Genomic DNA, 26,392 nt, shown 5'->3' on the forward strand with positions numbered 1-26,392 from the left:
TAGATAGTAAAGTCGCAATCATACTATAGAAAATAATTAAAACGTTACGCCTACTTTTCCTGATTGTTTTTAGTCACACATAGTAAAGTCGTTACCAACACCATACCCTAGAACTGTGTTAAAAGTTGTTTGTAATAATCAAAGGTATTTACTAAGTAGAAGAAATTTCTAGTAATAAAAGTTGTTGTGATCTTGGACCCTGACTCAATAGACTTCCAACATGAAGAAAAAGGTAAAACGATTTTTTACTTTACTCTATTTTTAGAAAATGAAAATTATTTTAGAAAATAATCTTACGTTAATCGCTTCAGCCTGTAATATTCCACTTCTGGGCCTCTTTCCCCATGTAAGGCAATTAATCTTACGTATTAAATGTTTTTAGGTACTCTTAATGGGGAAGAGTGGCTCAGGGAAGACAAGTATGAGGTCCATTATATTTGCCAACTATATTGCGAGGGATACAAGACGACTAGGAGCCACAAGTATGTTTTTATGTTTATTTTAAACAATCTTGACTTTGTTACTGTTGTGCCGTGTGGCTACGGCACTAAAGAATTTAGCCACCCCCTCTTTTTCCCGTGGGTGTCGTAAGAGGCTACTAAGGGATAACAAGGTTCCACAACCACCTTGGAACTTAAGAAGCCGACCGATGGCGGGATAACCATCCAACTACTGGCTTTGAAATACACAGGCCGAAGACGGGCAGCAGCGTCTGCGGTGCGACAAAGCCAGTACTGCGGTCACCAACCCACCTGCCCAGCGTGGTGACTATCGGCAAAACACATGAGTTCACGTTATTTTTGGTGTAAACTTGTGGAGGCCTATGTCCAGCAGTGGACTGTATAGGCTGTAATGATGACTTTGTTACAGTACCCATAGGTTGATTTATATTTTGAGCTATTATGTACAATATAGGTAGATTTTTTTATCGGAGGTTAAATTTTTGTTATTCTGACTTTACCTTAATTCCGGTGCTGCGGTAAGTGTACTCATGCTCCATACTGCGACTATCGTGCGTTATTTTCGAACAAATTTACGTAAAAACGATCTTTACTGCAAGATCAAAATACGATACGAACCGACCCTTAACAACTGACAAATCGATACTTTTAAACAAAATAACCCGTCAGACATAATATTCTAATAAAATTAGTAACTAGCACGCAATGTGCTAGAATATAGGTTTAGAAATTCGAAAAATACCCAAAACCGAATCGGAGCACCCCACTGTCCACGTGGTCTTGGTCTGCCCTACCCCTAGAGTGTTTTTTTTAAGCCGCGGAGGCGCGGAGGGAGGCGGAAGGGCTGCACTTCCCGCAGCGCCGGAGCCAAGCGTTACTCTAACCTTAAAGGTGGTAGGCTAATTTTAACAGTAACAGCGGTGTTCAACAAAAATTTAACCTCTGATAAAAAAATCTACCTATGTTGTACGTAATAACCATATTTTGCTTATAAATGTTTTATTAAATAATATGTCTATTTACGAGAGATAATGTAATATTTCCGTATCATAGATTGGACTATAAAGTGAAATTTAGTCAATGTTTGTACAATGTTTACACAACATTGTAATATGAATAGGAACAGTATAAACTTAAAAATTAATAAACACAATATAACATAGTTTTTAAAATATAAAGTTTGGAAGAATCACTCATAGTCACAGAACAATAGATCATCTGGATGTAACTGTCATAAGTGGTAATCCCCAAATTCAAACTTTTTAAATAAAACTTACCTATGCTTCTACCAAGAAATAAGAATTTGCAAAAATTTAATGTACTTTAAATGAAGTCCAATATAATATAAATTCCTAAATAAAATAGTTTTATATTTATTCCAGTCTTGTCATAGGTGAAATTGTTAAAAAGTTTATTGTTTATTATTCTTATGTTTAAATAATTGTAGTAATTGTAGTGTAAGGGTTATGTAGTATTCTACGATCAATGCTTTATTAATAGTAAAGTGATTACTAAAAAAGTCTGCATATTTTAGATTTTAGGAATAAAATTCTAAAATACATTTTTCTTCTAGTTGACGTTGAACACTCACACGTCCGATTCCTTGGGAACCTTGTTCTTAATTTATGGGACTGCGGTGGACAGGAAGCATTTATGGAAAACTATTTTGCATCACAGAGGGACAATATCTTCAGGAATGTGGAAGTCTTAATATATGTTTTTGATGTAGAGAGCAGGGAAATGGAAAAAGATATGCATTACTATCAGTCGTGCTTGGAAGCTATCTTACAGGTAAGTTTTAGAATAAAAATACAATGTTTTGTTAGAAAAATTTAATTTTAATTGTTATAAACTTACTCATTATAGACCAGTGCTTTTACCCTTTGAAAATGGTATAAGGTGAAAAAAATTATAGTAGGATAAAACCCATTCTTAAAAGAAGAGAATACAACGAAAATGAAAGTAAAAATAAATTACAGGTTATCTGGTTATATATATACACTCGCGTGCAACTGAATCGACTCAAGCCGTATATTGGTATATAAGTTTGATTTTTCGGAAAATGGCTTATCCAATTTTTGTAAAAGTTTTTTTATTCCAAAGACATATATTTTTTTTCATAAATATAGCCATTTTCAAATAAACAATGAAAAAACTTTTTAAATAAATACGGTCAAACATGAGCGTTACAGAAATTACCCGTTGCGGTACCCATGAGTTGCGAGACTAAATCATGTATAAGAGCTCACGTGACCCATATTTCTTATCAATCACTCGTTAGATGTTGACAGGTACACATCTCCTTAAGCTCCCAGTATTTTAATCGCGATCCAATGGACAATACCTCAGATGCAGCGGTCCAAGTTGTAGGTTTGTTGCAAGCGGGCCATAATCAAAGGCAAGTCGCTCGAAAACTTAACATGAGCCAATCAGCTGTTTCGTGAGTATACAGAAGGTTTCAAGAGACCGGTAGCTTCGTTCGGAGACCACAAACCAATAGACACCGGAGCACATCTGAGACGGACGATCGCTTCATTCCCAACAAACATTTACGACGTTGAGTAGACGTTTTGGTGACAACTTAATGTTATTTAGTATAATCGTATAAACGACATTAGAACGTTTACTCGACGGCATTAGGGCCCATTTTATTCAACTTAAGGCGCTAAGAGTTTCGTGTAACAGTCATATAAATACCTATATAGTCGCACAGGAGTCATATACACGTTGGCGATTTGACTACATGTCATGTAATGATAGCTGTAGCGGTGGGCGTTATTTAACGTAATCGGTTTCAGTAACTAGTTACGAAGCCAATAACCATATACGTAGTTTCGCCGATACGAATGTAACGATTATTTTACGTACGCAGTTTTTTTGCGTACGCAGTTTTATCAAAAACTTGACACAACGACCGGCGCATAAGCGTTTTGCCTAATAACGTAACAGGTTACTAATATTAATCATTTCAATACGCAGATACGCTTACGCGTAGGATAAAAAGAGATGGCTATAAGTACTATAGATGCATTTTTGTTTTCGAATATGCTCATGGGATTTTGTACGTAATTGACTATGAGCTTAAGTTTATTTTAATACGCACAGTTTTTTTAAAGAAATTTTAATTTCGGTCGTGTTTCTTTTTAAATATTTTCGAATTTACTATTTAGCATTAAGTTAAGACAGTTGACGAGTGATTAATTATTAACGATTAATGTTATTGTCTCGTGTTGAAGTATATACTAAAACAGTATGGGTCTTTTGTTGTATTTTTAATTATATTTATGTATGTATGTATTTCGAAAAATAATTAAAAACTGTACATAAAATCAAATGAACTTCTAAATACGCCTGCATCGATTATAATGTCTATACAAAAATCAAAAAGTAATTTAAATAACATGTTTTGCAGCCAGTCGTAAGCCTGGATAAAATATGAAGGGAAGTTAATTTAATTATACTATCCATCAATATTAACGTACGTAACGGCATTCGTTTAAGTTACAAGTTATAACATATAACTACTTCATAACCATAATACAAACAAAAGTAATATAACGTCGCCGTCCCGTACTGATACTGTATACAAAAATAACTAGTTACGAAAAATAAGCAGTTTCGAAACTAGTTACGCGTATCCACGAAACTACGTATAACCGATTACACATAAAAGACGTTACGACCCACGACTAGATAGCTGTCGCGGCGTGTATTCGACTTCGTGTCGAGTAATGGCACACAATATGACGTTTATCTAACGTATTCGTTGTATTATTGTCATTTAAAGATGATACTTTTATATTGAACGAATGAAAAATTGTAACAGATTATAAACATAACACACACTAATTGAATATGGCAGTTTTTTTGACAGCTGAGTTAAAATATTGTATTTTTTACTTTGTTGAGGTGATAAAACCATTTCATCAGTTACAAACCATTGTGCAATCAAATTTACTGATTAATGTGAGGTAACTTTGTAACAAAATTTTCATGCGCTTTTAAAATTTTAATGTTTTCGTATATTTTTATTAATAATTTATTAAGTGACTGCGTTATATGACAACTATATAACTTCCCGACGTATATACTGCGTACATATTGTAAATGTGTACGCCATGACAGTTGATTTAGGGATCAATAATAAAATAATAAACGCCTAGCTAACTTATTTCAAATAATTTATATTTTCAGAACAGAAGAATTTACGAGACATATAACTTAGTTAAGTCTGAATAATACTTTTTTTTTAGATATACCCCACAATTATGATCCATATTTATGTGGATGTTGATAAGTTTTTATCGAAGATGGACTTCATCGAAATGATATGCGCACATTTGAAATGGCCGTGGTCATTATCATTTTTGTAATACTTTAGGATGTATACAAGTTACACTAGTACACTTATTCGACTTATATATAATGGTTACAAATACTACGTGTAAACAATTACTATTCGTTTAGCAGACGTTTAAAAGGTAATTATATGACAAAATTAATAGTATTATGACGTTTACACTACGAAAACGTTTACACGACGAAAAGTTGTATATGTAAGTTTTATAGATGTCTTCATAGACGCTATTATATGACGATTGTAAAGAAATGTCGAAATAACGTCTATACGACAATGTTATACGACAAAAAATCTATACGTCTATTTGGACACATAATGCACCATAACATGACGTAGAGTTAAAAAAATACTGTAATATAACTTTAATAAGACTCAAAGTCATATAATTGTTTGATTATATGACAAAAATGTTTGTTGGGATTGTCTCAACTTCGTTGAGAAATCGTTATTTCACGGGCGTTGATGTGCAACAGGAGCTCAGAAGGGTTCGCGGAGTGGCTGTCAGTCAGTGACCAATTAAAAGACGGCTGAAGAAATCCAATTTAACTCCTAAACGGCCAGCCAGAGGCCCAAAACTGACCGCAGGTCACCATCAAGCCCGACTTTAATTTGCCCGTGAACACCTCAATTGGACTATTGAGCAATGAAGCTCCATCCTGTTCACTGATGAGAGCAGAATGTGTCTCCATGGCAATGACAGAAGAGACCGAGTATACAGGCATCTAGGGGAACAGTTCTCGCAATGCTGTTTCGCTGAAACAGTATCATATGGCGGTGGTTCAGTCACGATGTGGGCTGGTATATCATATGAAGGGAAGACCGAGCTTGTTTTCGTGCCTGGTGGTGGTCGGAGTGGTGGTCTAACAGCTCAAAAGTACGTGGAAAACATTCTCCTCGATCATGTTGTACTTTATGCAGGGTACATACAAGAAGATTTTCTATTGATGCATGATAATGCTCGGTGCCATACAGCAAGTGTTACTCGTCAGTATCTTCAAGAAGTGCAAATTGGGACGATGATGTGGCCAGCCCTCAGTCCTGATCTGAAATACATTGAGCATTTATGGGATGAGCTCAAACGGAGGGTGCGAGCTAGAGATACGGCTCCATCAAGCATCGTCGAGCTCAAAACTACGCTAGAGGAAGAATGGAATATGATACCTCAAGATTTTATCATAAAATTGATAAAATCAATGAAAAATCGCATGCAAGCCGTTATAAAAGCTAGGGGAGGCAATAAAAAGTATTGAAAATTTTAATTTTCTTTACTTCTATCAAAAATAATTTTTTTATTCATTATGTTGTTGTTTTCATTTTTCTTCATTTTTTATGCATTTCTGTCAAATTAAATTTTATCAATAAATACTCAACCGATTTTTCTCATTAGGATAACATTTTTTAAGAGAAAAGATTAGGCTTTCAAACAAAAAAAAGAACAAGAAAATCGGATAAGCCATTTTTCTAAAAATCGAACTTTAATACCAATATACGGCTTGAGTCGATTCAGTTGCACGCGAGTGTATATATATATATATATATATATATATATATATATATATATATATATATATATATGCATAACGTATGGTTTGCAGACAGTTTTTCAAGCGGACGTATGGTGTGGGGACATTTGTATACTTTGGAGACTGGTTTCAAAGTATCTTTATATTAAGCGTATGGTTTGGGGACAGTTTATAGGGAAGTATAATTTGCGGACAGTCCTCAAAGTATCTTTATATTAAGCGTATGGTTTGGGGACAGTTTATGGGGAAGTATAATTTGCGGACTGTCCTCAAATTATCTCTTCTACTTGAAAACCTGGAAGGTATAGTTTGGAGACATTTTTATTCACATATAAAGTATACTGTAAGTCGCACTCAACAATATACGTAACAAGATAGTTTCTATTGCCACCCTTGATGGGTTCACAGATTTTATCTTCGACATACACTCCACTAATATTTTATAAATAAACAATATCTATTTTCAATAAAAGACTTTAATAGATAAAGTATATAGGGATAGAGTAGGTAGAAATATTATGATTACGTCCAACAATCGCGTTGGCATTAAAAACACTCACGGTGTATTAGGTATGTTCTTCTTCTTGCTTCTGTGTGAGTAATGAACGCAAAAAAGTTTCGTATAAACAAATTAGCGTCAGGAGTCGCCCATATTTAGATTTTCCAAATTATTTTTTTCTTGTTGCCAATAGTTTTCTGAGCGAAAGCTAACTCTAAAAATGTAAAAAAAATCTCCAAAGCCAAAACGATGTATGTTCGCAATTATTCGTGTTTTCGGCTCAAGGACATTGAAAATTTATTACAGTTTGAGATTCGCGATTTCCATATGTTTATATGCATAAGTATAGGCATAACGTATGTTTTGCCGACAGTTTTTCGAGCGGACGTATGGTAAGGGGACATTTGTATACTTTGGAGTATGGTTTCAAAACATTTTCATATCTAGCCTATGGTTTGGGGACAGCTTCTAATTTATCTAATTTATCGGTTCTTTCTCCATACAAACGTAGTCGACTGTTTTCTCCCCGGATAATGACACTAGATCAAATATTCTTGTAACGTAAAACCATTAACTTTCATAACCATGCTTTCATCATCATAGGGAGTAAGAGTCTTCAAAAACTAGAAATATTGCCTATTTTTAACCGACTTCCAAAAAAGTATTTTTTTTATGTATGTTACTTCAGAACTTTTGCTGGGTGGCCTGGTTTCGACAATTTTTTTTTAATCGAAAGGTGGTTTGCGTCATTTGGTCCTATTTAAATTTATTTGAGATCTTACAACTACTTTTCGAGCTATATCTAATAATGCGTTTTTACTTGACGCTATTTTCCTTGACCTACGTTGTATTATACTGCATAACTTTTTACTGGATGTACCAATTTTGATTATTCTTTTTTTGTTGGAAAGGAGATATTTCTAATTTGGTACCATGATAAGGAAACTAGGATCTGATGATGGAATCCCAGAGAAATCGAGGGAAACTCTCGAAAATCCGTATAACGTTTTACTGGGTAATCCGTATTTTGATAATTTTTAATTTAATCGAAAGCTGATGTTTATCATTTGGTCACATATAAATTTTATCGAGATCTGATAACTAATTTTTGAGTAATCTTTGATACCGCGTACTTGTCGATGTAATTGAAGTTGGTTTTTTTTTCGTTTGCGAGCAAATACAATTATTATATACATTTTCAGACAATCATTAAAAAATAATGCGTATTTACAAAAAACCGAGAACATAGGCATAGCCGAAGGTTTTTTTAGTTACATAAAAATGGGCATGTTTTGGGGAGGAAATAGTCGACTACGAAATTTTGTTTTGATCAATAATTATCTACCTACCTATAACGGTCTGAGCTGCAGCTATCCCTTTCTTGTCTCGGGGTGTGGCGACGGCATACAGCGAGACAGTTACATTTTATTCAAATACCTATTTTTCAGAAGTCTTTCAAGTACTTTTTCCTATTAAGAGGCTCCCCCTTCTCAGTGACCTTGAGCATTTAGACTTTGCCAAACCCCACCCACCCGCACTTCACCTGATCAGTGTTACGTAAAAGTTATTAAACTCGGCCATCTACCGGCTCTAGCTTGTACTACTAGGACATGAGATTGATCCGTTTCCTAGACCAAGAGCTTGCGTACAAGTTGTGATCATCCATAATTATTATTTAATTTTCTTCTTGTCGTGTCGATCATTTAGGCTATAAATTTATATTAATTACTAGTTGTTCAGTTCGCAGTTATAAAATAAATAAATTTCTAAAATAAAAGTAGCTTAAGTTACTCCTTACTATATCAGCTATCTGCCAGTGAAAGTCCCGTCAGAATCGGACTAGCCGTTTCAGAAATTAGCCGGAACAAACAGACATATAGACAGACAAAAATTTTCAAAATGATATTTTTGTGTATGTATCGTGTATACATCCATATGCATTTAGTAAAAAGCGGTTATTTTAATATTACAAACAGACACTCCAATTTTATTTGTAAAGATATACTAAATTTATGTTTTATTCTATTATCGGCTCGGTGAAGATCGACTTTAGTTTCGGATCTTAGACCACAAACTAAGCAGCTTTACATTTATTTACACAGCTCAAAATTAATAATTTAAATTATTTTTTATTTGAAGTAAATACAATTGCAAAATTCAGCAGTAAGTCTGTCTGTCTGTTACATTTTCATGCCTATCTTGGATTAAAAAAGTAAATAGATTTGCGCGTAAGCAAGAGCAGCGTGCGATTGCGAGCGACACAAATTCACCGTACAAAGGCCTCTGGCCGTCTGTCGCGGGCAGTGTTGCAAAAGTGTAAAATAAAAAATCCGTATATTTGGCTCCTAAAAATCGGTAGAAATCGGTAGATTTTTACTCGGAGTAAAACAAAAGTATTTTAAGTCAATAATGCGTTCATTTATTTAAATTTGTTCCGTTAAATTAAATCAAATTCTTTATTTGCATGAATATAGTTAATACATGAGGTGTTATTAATTGCAATGTCTCATAATCTACCTTAAACGGCGTACAAATTTTTGTTCTATTTATAATTAATTTACATTACAGAAAAAGAAAGTACTCAAAAGCAATACGTTTTATCACTAAAAAACATTAATTATAGAAGTAGTCCATACAATGGAGACAAAAAGAAGTAATTTTTTTTTTTTTTTTTACAAAACCAACAGCCTTATTTACTAAACATATCACTCCTCTCACTCACACACTCTACAATCTTATAGTAACCTAATAACAGGTTTTCCTTAATTATCTAAGCATGTAATATTAACATGCCCTTTGATATATGCGAGCAGAACTCTATTATATGACGTGTTAGTACAATTTTTTTTAACACACCGCGGATTTGAACGGTCATATTCGACGTGGTGGGAAGAATTTCGAGAAGTCCCGGTGCATTGATTTTGTGTTACCGTTTTCTTTTAATGTTACCGTATTAAGGATATTATTTTACCTTTTTTTTAGAAAATTATTTTACATTAGTTAAAAATTCAAAAATTCGGTAGATAGCACTGCTAAATCGGTATATCGGTAGATAAGGGCCAAAATCGGTAGATCTACCGATAAATCGGTAGCTTTTGCAACGCTGGTCGCGGGCCGCCCGTCGCCCGGCAAATAACCAGAAATTATATTTTTACGATTTTCTAATAAAATACTGCACTTAATAAAAAACCCTTCTGTAGAATTATTAAGTACAGGATTCTTAATTAATAAAAAAATATTCACTATTGTAAGTAGTAAAATTAGAAATCCTACACGATTTTTGTACGCGAAAGGAGGTCCAGGTAAACAATTTTTTCTCTTTATTTAGAGAGTTTTATACAATTATCTTACAGTAACATTAATAAACTGAATCCGAGTTACAACATATATTTATTTGATATTTTTAACGTAACTTTAACGTATACTTTATAGCACATGAAAACGGCCGAATTTTTCTGGGATCCCCTTAAGAGTATGATTCGGGGACTATCCTTAAATTATCTCTACTATTCGAATACCATCTGGAGTCATCTGGCTCATGATATTTAACGTATACTGTAAGTCGCACTCGACTATATACGGCAATCTTTAGATAGCGTTCCTATAGCAAACATTGATAAGTCCATCGATTTTCTTTACGACATACACTCCACCATTATTTGATCTATTCACACAATATCACAATATCTATTTTCAATGAAAGACTGTAATTGATAAGTCATATACCGATGAAAACGCTATTTCAATGGCTTGAATTTCTTACGGTATTGAACGGGGACGAAAAGGAAACCAAAGTTGTAACATTATGAAGCTGACGCGTAAATTTGTTTTATGAAGAACTATTACTTATTTAGTAATCAATTTATTAAATGTATTTTTCGTTATTTAATTAATCGGAATTTTTAATAACAAAATTTATGATTCCATTGTTTTAAAAGATGCCAAAAAAAAATCGACAAATTGAGTTATCAAGGTTTTATTCTCAGGAATTTTACCTTAGGAATGAGGATACTTATATTACAATTAATTCTATTAAACGATATTTATTTCATGTAAAGAAATAAGATACATACATAACGAAATTGATTGAATAATAAAAATAAATGAACGTTTTGTTATAAATGAACCTTTCGAATCATCACTCAAAAAATTATTCTAATAAACTTGTAACTTATCGAAAACAATATATATATAACCATAGATAAATATCTATTAGTAGTATGTATGCATTAAATATGCACGCGAAAATATTATTCAATGACGGGTTAGATACCGACGACGTCACCCGCTCGATGTAACCTTCGCTCCGCGCCCCCCGCTGTTGCTGAGTTAATAATTGTAATTGTACTAGGTAAGTAGTCACCCGTACAAAGCCGGCACAGGACACTAGAGAAATATAAATTTCGACAAAATCAGTAACAACGAGTAGGTAGTATCTTCTTGTTAGTTTTATAAAATATTAGGATGCCATATCTTATTAATTTATTTTATTTTATTAATTTTAACGTAAAATATATCACGCAAATTTTTATCATTAATTTGAGACCCCTCGCTCCCTCTTTGTCACGCTAAGTCACACATTCAGCGATCCCCTAAACAAAATTAATTTGTCTAGCATAAGAAAATCATGACTGTTTAAATACAAAACTGTTGAACCATTACTATGTTTTAATATATTACATTAGTGTAAAATCGACTTTTAATATAAAATATTGTAAAATTTTACGATTTCATAAAAAAATTAACAAATATTTTACAAACACGTGTTCAGCTTCTGAGTAAGTTTTTTAACCGACTTCCAAAAAAGGAGGAGGTTCTCAATTCGACTGTATTTTTTTTTATGTATGTTACATCAGAACTTTTGACCGTGTGGACCGATTTCGACAATTTTTTTTTAATCGAAAGTTGGTGTGTGTTAATCGGTCTTTTCGTCCATCTACGTTGTATTACTCGTCGATATCATTGAAGTCAGTTTTTTTTTCGTTTGCGAGCAAACACAATTATTTATTTTTATATCACTAGTTCTACTGTGTGGCTACGGTACTGTACTGTGTGGCTACGGTACTAAAGAATTTAGCCACCCCCTCTCTTCCCGTGGGTGTCGTAAGAGGCGACTAAGGGACATCACAGTTTCACTACCACCTTGGAACTTAAAAAGCCGACCGGTGGCGGGATAACCATCAAACTGCTGGCTTTGAAATACACAGGCTGAAAACGGGCAGCAGCGTCTTCGGTGCGACAAAGCCAGCCCTACGGTCACCAACCCGCCCGCCCAGCATGATGACTATGGGCAAAACACATGAGTTCACGTTATTTTTGGCGTAAACTTGTGGAGGCCTATGTCCAGCAGTGGACTGTATAGGCTGTAATGATGATGATATCACTAGTTCGGCAAACAAGCGTACGGCTCACCGGATGGTAAGAGATTACCGTAGCTTATAGACACCTGCAACACCAGAAGCATCGCAGGCGCGTTGCCGACCCAATCCCCAATTCCCCCCAGGAGCTCTCGTCACCTTACTCATCAACAGGAACACAATACTGCTTGAAAGCAATATTATTTAGCTGTGATCTTCTGTAAGGTCAAGGTACTTCCCCAGTCGGGCTGCTCCATATTTTGAGCAAGAAATTCTTGCTGTGCCCCCTACCTCAGTTAATAGTAAGTAAAAGTGACATTTGGAAAAAATAGTTTGCACGGTCTTATTATGTACACATTTCTTTATAAATTCTTATGTTGCAATCTGCGACTACACCTGTTTTTCTCACTTAGTAGTCCCTCGACGCGACGACGTTTTGAAAATAAAAATATTTGAACTCATCCGCCTATCCAGTGCGTATTTAAGTGTATTTCTACATAAATTTTAATTTTTATCAAAATTTTATAATTTATTTTTCACTACCGAAAGTAGGTACCCTACTAGGTTCGTATGACGTAGCGCGTCCATCGTCCCGCGCGCGCGCCTAGCGATCGATCTTACGCGTATACCTAATATATCGTGTGCGAATGAGACCTGTCATTAGTAATAATTAGGTATGGCTTATCAATACACAAATGCAGAGTACGTGATAGTGAGTTTAGATTATACCTTAAAAAATTGCGGACAACCCCTCGATTGCCGAGGTTCGCTCGGATACTTATATAATTAAACCTACCTGTACGATAATAATTTCCATTTCCATGGCAACGAACCCACGCCACCCGTACTGCGGCCCCGGGGAACTCCCCGCTTGTGGACTAGTCGTCACTTGTTTGCGTAAACAACACTCGTTATTGCATTGATGATTTTGATATTGTAGTTAAATAGTAATTGAATTATTATTATTGAAGTTTCGTATTATTGAAGTGTGTGAATAGTCTTTTATTTGTTTCTTTTTTTGGCCTCTGGAATGAAAATCTTGTGTAGGTAAAGATGAATAATTCAAAACAAAAGTTTATTAGGTAGGTAGGTACATACTACCAAAAATAAAAATTATTAGCACCTTTGTAAGTACAAATAAAAATAAAAATTAAAACAAACAAAACGTGTATTAATTTTTCCTTTAGATTCTTACGTAATAAATATGTATAGGACGAATTCGGCGTTCTGGATAATATCATTTACGTGAAATAAGAATGCATGTTTTTATTTCGTTTCTAAGTACGTGTTTCTAAAAGACTTGTTTTTATACTCAAATGTTGCTGGGATATTCTGTTTTGAGATACGTTGAATTAAAATATTAGAAATATTTTTTTAAAATAATTTTATTTAATTAATATTTTTGTGGTACGGCTTTCTTGTCGCCTATTGACGTCGTTTAAAACTTATAAAAAATTATCTGCACTCAACAATAAGCCAGGAAAGATTAACAAATTTAGCAACAATATCCATAGAGGAAGAAATATTGGACCATATAGACAAACACGAAACTATTAGGTAAGGACGTCCTCGGAGGTCCTCGGACAGACTTCGTTCTGTCAAAAGTTAATACTAAAAATTAATTAATTTTGTTTTTTTTTTACCATTTAAACCTTCCGTGGACCTTATGGAACATATAATACAAAAAAATAAAGTAACCGAATTGGTCGAGCCATTTTCGAGTTATAACGCTAAGCAACACTCATTTTTATTTGTATCATCATCATCATCATCATGATTTCAGCCTATTGCAGTCCACTGTTGGACATAGGCCTCCACAAGTTCGAGCCAAAAATGGCTCGAGCTCATGTGTGTTGCCCATAGTCACCACGCTGGGCAGGCGGGTTGGTGACCGTGTATAGACATCGCAAATAAAAAAGCGAGAAGAGTGGAAATAATATAATTTAAGTATGTTTATATTCTTACACATTTTACTCTTGTTTTTTTTTTAAACATCGCATACGTAGTAAATTTAGCATTATTAGACAAAAGTCAGCTATTTTGTTATTCATGTCTAAGTAGATATACAATTACATATAACACCACAAATAAGTATGTAAAAATTTAATCCGTGTTTTATTTATCGCAGTAATTGGCAAGCGGAAGCAAAATAGTTTTACACATTTAGGAAAATATTATCTAAGTATATATGAAACTGGAAAAATTTATTTCGGTCAAAATTAACAAATCTAAAAAAAAAATAAGTTGAAACATGAAGATTCTTGAAAAAGAAGGCGCTTCATAGATTTTGCAAAAGGCGCTGTGAGGGGTCAGCGCGGCTCTGTGTACATATTACAGTATATTGCGGGTATCCCCATGTAGTATATTGTGTGCTATTGAGTCCTCATACCATTCTTATATTATAATGATGATAATTATGATTATGTTGATAAAATATAAGATGTATATTTTAGAGACAGTTCCCAAAGTATACTCATATATACCTATATACATACTACAGTATATTGTGGGGACAGTCGCATTGTATGCGAAATTTTGATTGTGCGAGACTGATGACCTGTAATACAGGTACTTTATACCTAGCATAGGCATCAGACTCGCATCAACATTGACGAGAGTCGGAAAAAAAGTATATTTGTTATACGGTGAATAATTTTGTCTTCAAATCTGTATATCTGTGGTTTCAGCTAGATTTTCGTTCTAAATTAGATAAAAAGGCCATCTGATTTTGATTTATTTTATATGTGTTTTAATAGAATATGTTTAATGTTATTTTGTGATACATTTTATGATTTCTAGGAATTATCAATCAATAAAAACTTCGATTTAACGTAGTTAAGAATGTGCGTGTAAGTAGTTTAAATAATTTATTTGAATTGTAAATAATAAAAAAAGCATGTGTTTGTCAGCTCTGATCACCGTAATATTTAAAAACTTTAATTTTATTTGTAAAGAATCAAATTGTAATTAAATAAATAAATAAATAATAAAATAAATTTTGATGAGTCCTCAAACCATACTTATAGTACATGATTGCTGATAAAATGTAAGATGTATATTTTAGAGACAGTTCCCAAAGTATACCATATTTTGATGAGTCCTCAAACCATCGTTATAGTATATGAATTGTTATATAATCGAAAATATTTGTTCATACGTTAACATATGAACATATGTTAATTATGAGGCTTATCTTAAGACTATATTAAAAAATCACAATGTGGCCCAAAGCATACGTTAGACATATATATATATATATACACATATATATATATATATATATAATTTTTTTTTTTTTTTCAAAATCTCAAATTAGTTTTTGTTAAGAAACTGATCATAAAGTCAAATATTACATTCAATTTATTTTATAGGACGTGAATCTCTTTAACATATAAAAAACCTTACTTTTAAGTGACTTCCAAAAAGGAAGAGGTTATCAATTTGACTGTATTTTTTAAATGTATGTTAGTTACCTCACAACTTTCTTCTGGGTGGACCGATTTTGATGGTTATTTTTTGATTGAAAAGTTGTGCTTGTCTCTTAAATTTATTGAGATCTGATGAGTACTTTTGGAGTTATCTCTAATAATGTGTTGGCTTGACAATTTTTTTGTCTACCTATGTTGTATTTATTTGCTAGAGTGCCGCGCTTTGTGGGTTTAGTAGTTGTTGAAATAGAATAATAGACTAGTTTTTAAAGTTATGAATTTTAATAGCACGCGGTCAGAAAACAGGGGGTAGGTTCGGAATCAGGCGCGTTAGGCACCTGATTTTCAGCCTTTATTTCCTTAGCTGGCCCACGCCGCGACAACGTACCTTAGAAAGTAAAATGGAAGGACACTGGCCTGACTAATTCCCGGCGATGATGGTCTTCAGTTCCGTCTTTGTCCGATGACCGGCGGAGATCTCCACCGGTGTAAATGCCGGTAATCAGTCAGCCCGTTATTAATCGAGGGCAGTGACTCGATTTGTAGCAAAGTATAATTAAAGATATAAATCTTAAAGTAAAAAATAAATCCTGGAACGAAGAAAGTTCCGAGTCAGAAAAAGAACAATTCAGAAACCAGTGTCACAATTAGCAAAATAATAAATAATTACAATTTCTCGTTAAGTTAAGAACACCAGCAATATGTAATTATAATAGATATCATGAGAACTCACCCCAGCGGGATTTAAGCCGAGTTAGGGTCGAGGTTAGGTTTCGAGGTTCGGCGGCAACGAAGTGCAAAGAAAAAGAAACAAAGACACGCGAGCAAGGCGCTCCTTATATTGACAAGCAAAAGTCTATGCGTTAAGCATAGTCTGTATTTTTATAAATTATTAAGTTTAAATTTAGATATTAAATTATTTTATAATTTAAGGAGTAGACAGGAATATTAAATTTAGAATTTCTAATTACAATTAAATTGATTTTATTAAAGAAAGATCAATAATTACAAAAAACATCAGCGGCATCTATCAAGTCCGTTAGAGAAAAACGCCGATATGAAACACCAATAGTCACGAAGTGTTGAAACATGCCGATAGATGGCGCCACAAGTAGAAGCATGATAAAAATAAAGTGAAAAAACTTAATCTTTACTACAAGATCTTATTTATTAGAGTAACGTTCCAGCACAACGTTACAGTACCCCGCCAAAAAGCGTAGGATTTTGCCTACTAGAGCAAAATCCGACTGAACTAACTACTAAACTCACTGCAAGACAAAATACTTAATTGCAGTCCTACACACCAACTATGCATAACAACTAAACTTACTACACTTCCATTCTATACATACATCACATCACATACATCATATCCATACATCACATTGCATACATCACATCACATACACTCTTTCACCTCTCATAATAATCTTTTAGTCAGTAGTAGGTAGCGACACAAAGATCCTTACACACAGAGTAAACAACTGCAGCACTATGTTGTTCACTCAATAAGCTAGTTTAAGAGTATTAAATAGTATTATTTAATTTATTTAATACAGCATAATTTAGGTAGTAGATGTTAAAAATATTAAAGTTGACAGCAGTATTTAGTCTTAGTATAAATGGGGGTCCATTGTAGTCTATATGGGAGTAGTGGGAATAATAGGAGTCAATTTATTTATCTGTCTACGCAACCCTAGTACGGTTGAAGCAGGTTCCTCGCCTCTGATTAATACTTCATAGTTTAATTCATTTTTGTTTAGCAAAAAGAATTTAATGGGGTATGTTTCCATGATATCTAGCGATCAAAACGATTACTATTAAGTTATACAAAACAATAAGATAACGTAGGTTACAGAAATCTTAAATAGTTAAAATTTTAAAAGTTATAGAAGTTATACAAATCGCAAATAGTTAAGATTGTCGAATAATAGATCAGCTGTTTACATGTAAGTATAGTTAAATGGTGTTCTTTACAAAGTATGCTACCTATTACCTACACAGAATTACGCTTAGTGACAAATAAAATGTAAAAACAACGATAGAAAATTTATGAATTCAGAAATGAAACTAATTGTAGGTAGTTGAAAAAAAATTTTGTAAAAATAAATTGAATTTAATAGTTATTACCATAGCTCCGCGAACTAACACGTATTACAACAATTATTAGAGTTTTGTAGTAATTTTATAGTTTTAAAGCGATATGTTAAATAACTACTTAAAAATTTTGACGTATAGCACGGCCGATTCGAAATAACAAAATATTGTAGCAAATTATAACATACGAAACAATTATACAATTATAGGAAATATAGTGACAATTAAACAATAATTAAGCAAATAAATAAGTACGTACCAGTTCGCTCGGCGATAGGTCACCTCACGTTCACAATGCAGCAAGTGTAGGTAAATTAGATTTACACAAAATACGAAAAAATACGCTATCACAACGTGAGCAGGCCTTAGAAATTACACGTTAAGGGCGCCACTGCCGCGCTTTGTAGATTGAGTAGTTGTGGAAATAGAATAGTAAACTAGTTTTTAAAGTTATGAATTTTAATAGCACGCGGTCAGAAAACAGGGGGTAGGTTCGGAATCAGGCGCGTTAGGCACCTGATTTTCAGCCTTTATTTCCTTAGCTGGCCCACGCCGCGACAACGTACCTTAGAAAGTAAAATGGAAGGACACTGGCCTGACTAATTCCCGGCGATGATGGTCTTCAGTTCCGTCTTTGTCCGATGACCGGCGGAGATCTCCACCGGTGTAAATGCCGGTAATCAGTCAGCCCGTTATTAATCGAGGGCAGTGACTCGATTTGTAGCAAAGTATAATTAAAGATATAAATCTTAAAGTAAAAAATAAATCCTGGAACGAAGAAAGTTCCGAGTCAGAAAAAGAACAATTCAGAAACCAGTGTCACAATTAGCAAAATAATAAATAATTACAATTTCTCGTTAAGTTAAGAACACCAGCAATATGTAATTATAATAGATATCATGAGAACTCACCCCAGCGGGATTTAAGCCGAGTTAGGGTCGAGGTTAGGTTTCGAGGTTCGGCGGCAACGAAGTGCAAAGAAAAAGAAACAAAGACACGCGAGCAAGGCGCTCCTTATATTGACAAGCAAAAGTCTATGCGTTAAGCATAGTCTGTATTTTTATAAATTATTAAGTTTAAATTTAGATATTAAATTATTTTATAATTTAAGGAGTAGACAGGAATATTAAATTTAGAATTTCTAATTACAATTAAATTGATTTTATTAAAGAAAGATCAATAATTACCAAAAAACATCAGCGGCATCTATCAAGTCCGTTAGAGAAAAACGCCGATATGAAACACCAATAGTCACGAAGTGTTGAAACATGCCGATAGATGGCGCCACAAGTAGAAGCATGATAAAAATAAAGTGAAAAAACTTAATCTTTACTACAAGATCTTATTTATTAGAGTAACGTTCCAGCACAACGTTACAAGAGGCTATGGCAGTATAGAATATAGCCAACCACTCTCTTCCCGGGGGTTTCGTAAAAGGCGAGTAAGGGATTACAAAGTACCACTACCACCTTGTAAGTGTTGAATCCGATCGATGGCGGAATAACCATCCAACTGCTGGCTGCCAAATACACAGACTGAAAACTGGCAACAGCGCCATCGGTGCGATAAAGCGAGCCTTGCAGTCACCCGGCCTGCCTGTCCAGAGAGAAGATTCAGTGGTTAATATGGCTAACACCAGCAGTGACCACCGGCTGTTACGGGGTACTCTGAATATAATTATGCTTGGACAAATCTTTTCTCCGGCCTACGTCCTCCCAAATACTATCTGGCACCGAGCGATTCCAACAAGAACTCCAAAATCATTTCGATTCGCTGGAAACCACGACGTGGATGAGATGACTGACAACGTGGTGAAGACGATGTGTACACTAGGCCGCAAACACTTTCCGCCGATGAAGTCAACGAAGTAATCCAAAATTTCTCCCGATGCCTTGGATCTGTTGCGGTGGAGGCGCGAGATAGCCGCTGGTCAAGCTGCTTTGCCAAAACAGAAAGCTCTTTAGATGAGAATAGGGAAATATACGCAGAGACCTCCGCTGCTCTAATACGAGAGAAATTACAACTTTTATCGAGCAGAATAGGAGGTGAAAATTTTCTAAAACCTAGCGATTGCAACCCGGCATCATTTTGTATCTACCGGATCCGGAGCCATTAAAATAACCATTCTATTGAAAGATAGAGCGTCATTCTTAAGTGTACAGGTTCTTTGGCATTGAGATAAAAGACTTGTTTGATAGTTCTTAAAAGTTTTTTTAGCTATAGATGCGTAATGGTGAAGATATTTAACTATATTTACAGCTGCGTCAACACAGAAGTTGCTTACATTGTAGTTACTTACAGAATACTAAGAAATATTAAGATGCAAACGAGGGATGTCTTGAAGCCTCGCAACCATAACTAAAATTATCAGATATCCGAAATAAAAATCTATTCGTAACCTTAACAAAAACAGACATAGAAGATTCGGATGATTTCGCAGCGATCTATTGCAAAAGGAATTAAAACAATACAAGTTGCGCTATGTTTTTATATTTTCCCGGTATAATAACACAAGCCGGCGAAAAAAAAACCTGCAACTTGTAGTATTATAACTATATAACCAAATAATAACTCTATAGATAGCGTGAAACTTTTGGAACAAAAAGTAGAGAGGAAGATTCACTTCGAAAATTAAACATAACTGAAAGAATTAAAATTACAAATCCAGATCTTTGGTCCGTTTCACCATTGTGACGATTGCCTATATCCAAGACTAGCGAACAAGCTCCATTTCCTTCATCGCGGGTTAAGACAAAAGGTGTATTGTCTCCGAAACTGTTTACCACTGCCCTCGAGGATGTCTTTAAGAGCTTAAATTAGGGTGGACGTGGCATTAACGTTAACGACGATACCGTCATCTTTGCGTAGAGGTTGGAGGAGCTATGCCAAATGCTAGGCACCTAAAGACGTCCTCCCGACGAGCCAGTTTCGGTATGAATTTGGACAAAACGAAAATTATGTTTATTAACCAAGTCCAACCGAGACCGGTAGCGGTAGATTTTACCCTTCTCGAAGGTGTTCAGCATTAAGTTTTCCTGGGCCATACCATTCAAATAGGTCAAAACAACTACGGGAAGGAAATCGATAGGAAGATTCATTTATACAGAGTGGGTAAAATAAGACACATTAAATTAAATCACATATAGCATAGGTAATGGCTCGGATACTCAGAGTTCGGTAACAGACTGGGGATCGCTTTACGCATTGTGTGTGGTTGTAAACGGAAAATAGTTTTGTTTTCAGTATGAAAATGAAAATGAATAAAATGTGAAACTATTTAGAACTCATTAAATCTATTCCAATAAAATTTTAAAATAAACTTGATGGTCAGCACTCAATATCCATGCTTATAATTATTCGAACAGTTTATGCACAAGCTAGGTTTTCAATTGAACTCAAACCAATTCTTTTAATTTGACTGAATTTTTGTACATAGCTTAGAAACTTTACTATAAGCAAATAGAACATTTAAAATATTTTTTGAAGGATAGTTAATACTATCGATGACAAACGGAAACAAAGTTGAGTGTACAACTAATGTGTAGTTATAAAGTAAATAAAAAATATTTATTTGAAATAAATATTAAAGGTATACACAATAATTTTAGTTTCTCCATGTAAAATTTAATAATTAGTAATCAATTTAGTTGTTGCTAATATTATCATTAATGCTTATCGTTAATTATAAATAAAAGTCTGTAAATAACGCAGCCAACGTACAGTACGCGTTTATATCATTTCTCATCATGCAAATCATTCAACATTATTTAAAATAACAATATCACATGAAAATATAAACACTTTATTTCATCACGCAATAGTAAATAAAAAATGTCGCAATAGAATTTTGTTTACTGCCAAAATTAAGACAGAGGCTAAGACGCACTTTAGATTCGGGTTTGTGCTACTATTTGCTAAATAAGTAATTGATATTAATTAAAATAAAAAATATACTTCTATTGATAAGTTTCATAATTAGTGTTGTTTCCAAAACGTAGGAAAAGTGCATTCTGTATAAAAGTTACAGATTTGGTGTGTATAAATTGTTTTATGTAATAGAATAGATACTGTTTTGGAAAATGGTGGAAAGGATGGCAATAAAATTTCTAAGCCACCTGTAGATAAGCGGGGTTGCTGTAGCCTAAAGATATATCTCTATCTCTCATCAGGAGATAAAATATTTAAATAGCCAGCCCTGTAACTTTAATCAAAGGGTCTTGACAGAAAAACAAATTGTTATATTTTTTTTATAGAACTCCCCAGAAGCCAGAATATTCTGTCTTGTACATAAAATGGACCTTGTGGCTGAGGAAAGGCGAGAAGAAATTTTCAAAACACGGGAAGAGGATTTAATAAGGCTCTCTAAACCACTCGAATGTACGTGCTTTAGAACTAGTATATGGGATGAAACACTATACAAGTGAGTAACTAGAATTAACTCTTCACTTATTAATAGATGTTAGTGTTGCCTTGATTTCTCATTTCTATGTGATTTTAAGACGTCAAATTATTAAAATTCATCAATGTTTTTTTTATATTTGTTTAGCAAGTATTTAATTCTGCACCTTTATTATTTTATAACTAATCATATTTATAATCAAATTTTTAGATTTCTTCATTAGTATATATTTTACATAAAATATTTGTTTGTGAATTTATTTACTTATAGTTTGAATGTGTCTCAAATTTAACTACACTAGCACATTAAGAAAATAAAATTATGGTAGTGATAAGTGTGTATGTTTATAAATAAATAATGATTTTATTCAAAATAATTTACTGATTCCATTCAAACCCATTCTCAGGGCGTGGTCAAGCATAGTATACAAATTAATACCTAATGTTAAGGCATTGGAATCATCACTCAAACAGTTTGCAGCTATAGTGGATGCGGATGAGGTAATTTCAAATTGTTTTATTTATTTTATTTTAATATATAAATTGTCATCTATTATTCACTTAATGGCTGTCCAAAACAACTGGCTGATATGCTAGGTATCGTGGGCTCAATTGCAAATGTTGGTAGTGTTAACATAAAGATAATTATTATGGATTGGACTTTTGTGTGTGTGTGTGTGTTTCCAAATTCCCTGACTCAGAATTCATATCTATCTACGGTCGTTAAGTGTGACATGTGTAGTAGTATGCTATTATCAAAATCACTTTAAATTATTTTAAACATTATCGATTAAAAGGAATCGAACAAATATCGTTTCTTTATAATGTCGTTATAATATTCAGTGTAAGTATTTTCAGTTTTAAATTTTATTTAATTAACCATTTTTTTTTTTTCAATAATTGTAGGTACTTTTATTTGAACGGGCAACATTTTTAGTAGTATCACACTGTCAGCGGCGGCCGCACCGGGACGCTCACCGTTTCGAAAAAGTGTCTAACATAGTGAAACAATTTAAATTATCGTGTTCTAAACTGGCAGCACAGTTTCAAAGTATGGAAGTAAGTACCTACTATATATATGACTATTTCTCTTATCATATATAGAATGATGTTCTCTCCTATAATTTAGCTTGAATAATTATGTGACTAGTTCCAGTAAATAAGTACTTATGTATGTTGGAGATCCATATTGATAAGGAAATAAATCTCACAATTTTGTTTATTTAGAAGTTCCAAACTCTTATTTAAACTTTTCATAATGACATATAGATTAGGCTACGATTCTTCCTCTAGATGCAGAAAGGGGCTTATGCCTAGCAGAGCAATATTACAGACTGAATCGTATACTTATGTACTAACCCTTTTTACTTGTCCTAATGTAGATAATTATATATTAACTATTGTTTCAAGGTACGGAACAGTGTGTTCGCGGCGTTCATCGACGGTTTTACGAGCAACACATACGTCATGGTGGAGATGTCAGACCCGAAGATCCCGTCGGAAGCAACTCTCATCAACATTCGCAACGCTAGAAAGCATTTTGAGAAACTCGAAAAAGTTTCATCAAGCGCATCCAACCAGTATCAATGAGATAAAAAAAAGAATTCCCTAAACAGTCATTAAAGCCCGGTTTCTATATTTAAAAAACGATGCGTCTTGCTCATTAACTGTTAAATTTCGAACATGTGTTAGTTGGTACTTCGAAATTAAGATTAGTTTTATTTGTTTGTGATCAAAACAAATCATTTTTTTGAATATAGGAACTGGGCTGCAATCGCCTTGCCATAACGATGCATGATACTTTGCACAGATTAAATAATTGAGTATACATGTTTCAGTGTTGGATTTTTTTTTTTTTTTCTTTATTCTGGTATGTTTTTATAAGACAATAATAAGCCTAAAAGAAACAGATAGTAATTTTTGATTTGCTTTAAATTTAAATATACCCAAAATATAAAAATTCAACAAGGTAAAAAAATTATAAAATTATTAATTCAAAGCCATTAATTTTAATGTATCTGAAACTGCTATTTATGCTGGACGCGGAATGTAGACGAATATGTTACAATCAATGAATTAAATAAGTTATTTTGCTACATTATAAAGGAGATAAAAAACTTTTTAAATATTTATATATACATAAAAAAAAAACAATATATTGTAAACTAAATTATAGAAAATTAACTATGTGCCTGGCGCAACTATTTGATAATTTGTTTATATAAGGAACAATAATTAGATATTACATATTAGAAAGAAAATTTAAAAACTTTTTACTGTGAGTAAAATAATTTAATAGTCAATACACTTTTGGAGTTATCCCACATGACACTTGTTAATTTTTCGTAAATCATATTTTTTTTCCACTTTATTTAAGCGCGGTTTCTATTTTCAAAACGATTCGTTTTTCTCACATAATACGTTTTGCTCAAAAAATAAAACGTTCATTTTAAATCTCGGCCGTATATTTAGAAGAACGGTTCCTGTATTCAAAAACGGTTCGTTTTACTTGACCGTCAATCTTCGGTCATGACATTTTTGAAGTTTCGTAAATTTCGTAAGCGGTACGTTTTTAAGCGTAGTTAACGAATAGACATGGGCTTTAGAAAATCTCATGTTCACAATTGAACGTTTCTTGAGGGAAAACGAATCGATTTTTTTTTATATAGAATCCAAATTTTTTAATTATAAAATTTACTAACAGCCAAGATCTAATAGTCTGCAGTTACCATTTTTATTATAAAATTAATTCACTCTTTTATTTATTAAATTAATTTTTAGTATAATTAATAGATTACTTTTATGTTTTTATGGTCTTGAAAAGTAAAAACTAATGTTTTTAAAATAAATAGTTTTAGAGTTTCAAAATGGAGTTATATTTTAGAATTAATTTTGAAAAACTTCTAGATCTCGATAATCTGAAACATGTCTATGTTCCTGACTTGTTTCTATAACACAAAAATATGTGAGGAATATTTTTACTATTTTTATGTTGATGAATTTTCCAAGTTTTGTGATTAAACTATCAAATAATACAAGCTATTAGAAATACAATTTAGACTATGAGGTAAGGTTAATGACCTTTATACTTTATTAATTTGATAATACAACACTGTCTTGCAAAATATCTCATCGCAGGTCCATTGTAAAATAAGCTTTGGAGCACATTTTGTTTATATCTTACTAAAAGCTATTTTGCCTTATTTAATTCTAATTCATGTTAATCATTACACTTGAATTCGTTGTTTCCATTTTAAACGTAAGTTTTGATCTGTGATTTATCATGATTTGTAGCTTAAGATTTTCAGACTTTTCGACAACACCAAGGAAATCTATGCCAACTCTGTAAAAAATTTATGAAATGTACTGGTTTAGCATTAGCTCATAGCAATAGAAACATATTAAAATATGACTAATTTCTCGAGAATATACTGAAAATGTCATAAGTTGGCGTATTCCTTTGAGTTGTCGTTTTATTATCCTAAAATGTCCCACATATGGGGCATGTGCCGCGTTTCTCATTAAGGAGGAATATTAGAGCTTAATCAGACCCTAGAATAATAAAGTGAATCGTACTCATATCATACACATGTTAAAGAAAGTAAAGATTTAAGCACCAATTTCATACGTTGTTTCGAAAGTTTATTGTTTATTATATTGATTAGAAATTAAACGTTTATCTTTTTTTAAATTTTAAACATTTACTTTATTAATAAGTTGTATGTTGGTAATAAATTGTGCATATTATGTAAATAAAACATTGGTTAATCTATACCTGTGCTGTATTTATTTTAAAAAGAGGAAGTTCACAATTCGAATTGTATTGTTTTTTTTTTTTTTTTTGTTTAAGTCTATTACCTCGTAACTTTTTACCGAATGTAACGATTTTGAGGATTATTTCTTTAAACGAAAGCTGGTGCTTGCGTTGTGGTCCTATTTCAATTTGATCGAGGGCTAGCGAGTATTTTTTTGAGTTACCCGTAATAACGCATATTTAATTAATTATTTTTTGCAAGTACCTACCTTGTATTACTTGTTAATGTAAATTCAAGTCGTTTTTTTTTATTATATATAAGCATAATTATAGGTTGATTACCAACAGGGAAATTTGTGATGTATGACGCAGTTGTTACCAGACAGTAGTTCGTTAACAAAGCGGTTTTGATAAAATGTTTCGATAACCAAATATTGGCAATGTTATCTCTTTTATGGACATGTAGGTATTAATCTGATAAATCCTTAACAATGCCACATTTTGTCTGATACTGA

At 33.1% G+C, this 26,392-nt stretch overlaps 1 protein-coding gene across 1 annotated transcript; it reads left to right on the forward strand.

Annotated features, from left to right (window-relative positions):
• LOC123663440 (ras-related GTP-binding protein A) lies at window positions 1–24,036 on the forward strand. The gene is made up of 7 exons (XM_045598125.1): window positions 1–232; window positions 383–482; window positions 2,035–2,252; window positions 21,979–22,145; window positions 22,531–22,624; window positions 23,030–23,182; window positions 23,534–24,036. The coding sequence occupies exons 1-7, from the start codon at window positions 221–223 to the stop codon at window positions 23,711–23,713; spliced, it is 924 nt and encodes a 307-aa protein (XP_045454081.1). The 5' UTR covers window positions 1–220; the 3' UTR covers window positions 23,714–24,036.
• Window positions 24,037–26,392: the final 2,356 nt, after the last annotated feature.

The sequence above is a fragment of the Melitaea cinxia genome, chromosome 2 (assembly GCF_905220565.1).
Source record: "Melitaea cinxia chromosome 2, ilMelCinx1.1, whole genome shotgun sequence".
NCBI classification, from domain to species: domain Eukaryota; kingdom Metazoa; phylum Arthropoda; class Insecta; order Lepidoptera; family Nymphalidae; genus Melitaea; species Melitaea cinxia.

What these genes read in the sequence shown, in the direction of transcription:
- LOC123663440 (XM_045598125.1), top strand. An exon ending in AAGACGACTAGGAGCCACAA is followed by an intron (nt 483 to 2,034) that starts GTATGTTTTTAT and finishes TTTTTCTTCTAG; the next exon opens with TTGACGTTGAACACTCACAC. An exon ending in CTATAGTGGATGCGGATGAG is followed by an intron (nt 22,625 to 23,029) that starts GTAATTTCAAAT and finishes CAATAATTGTAG; the next exon opens with GTACTTTTATTTGAACGGGC.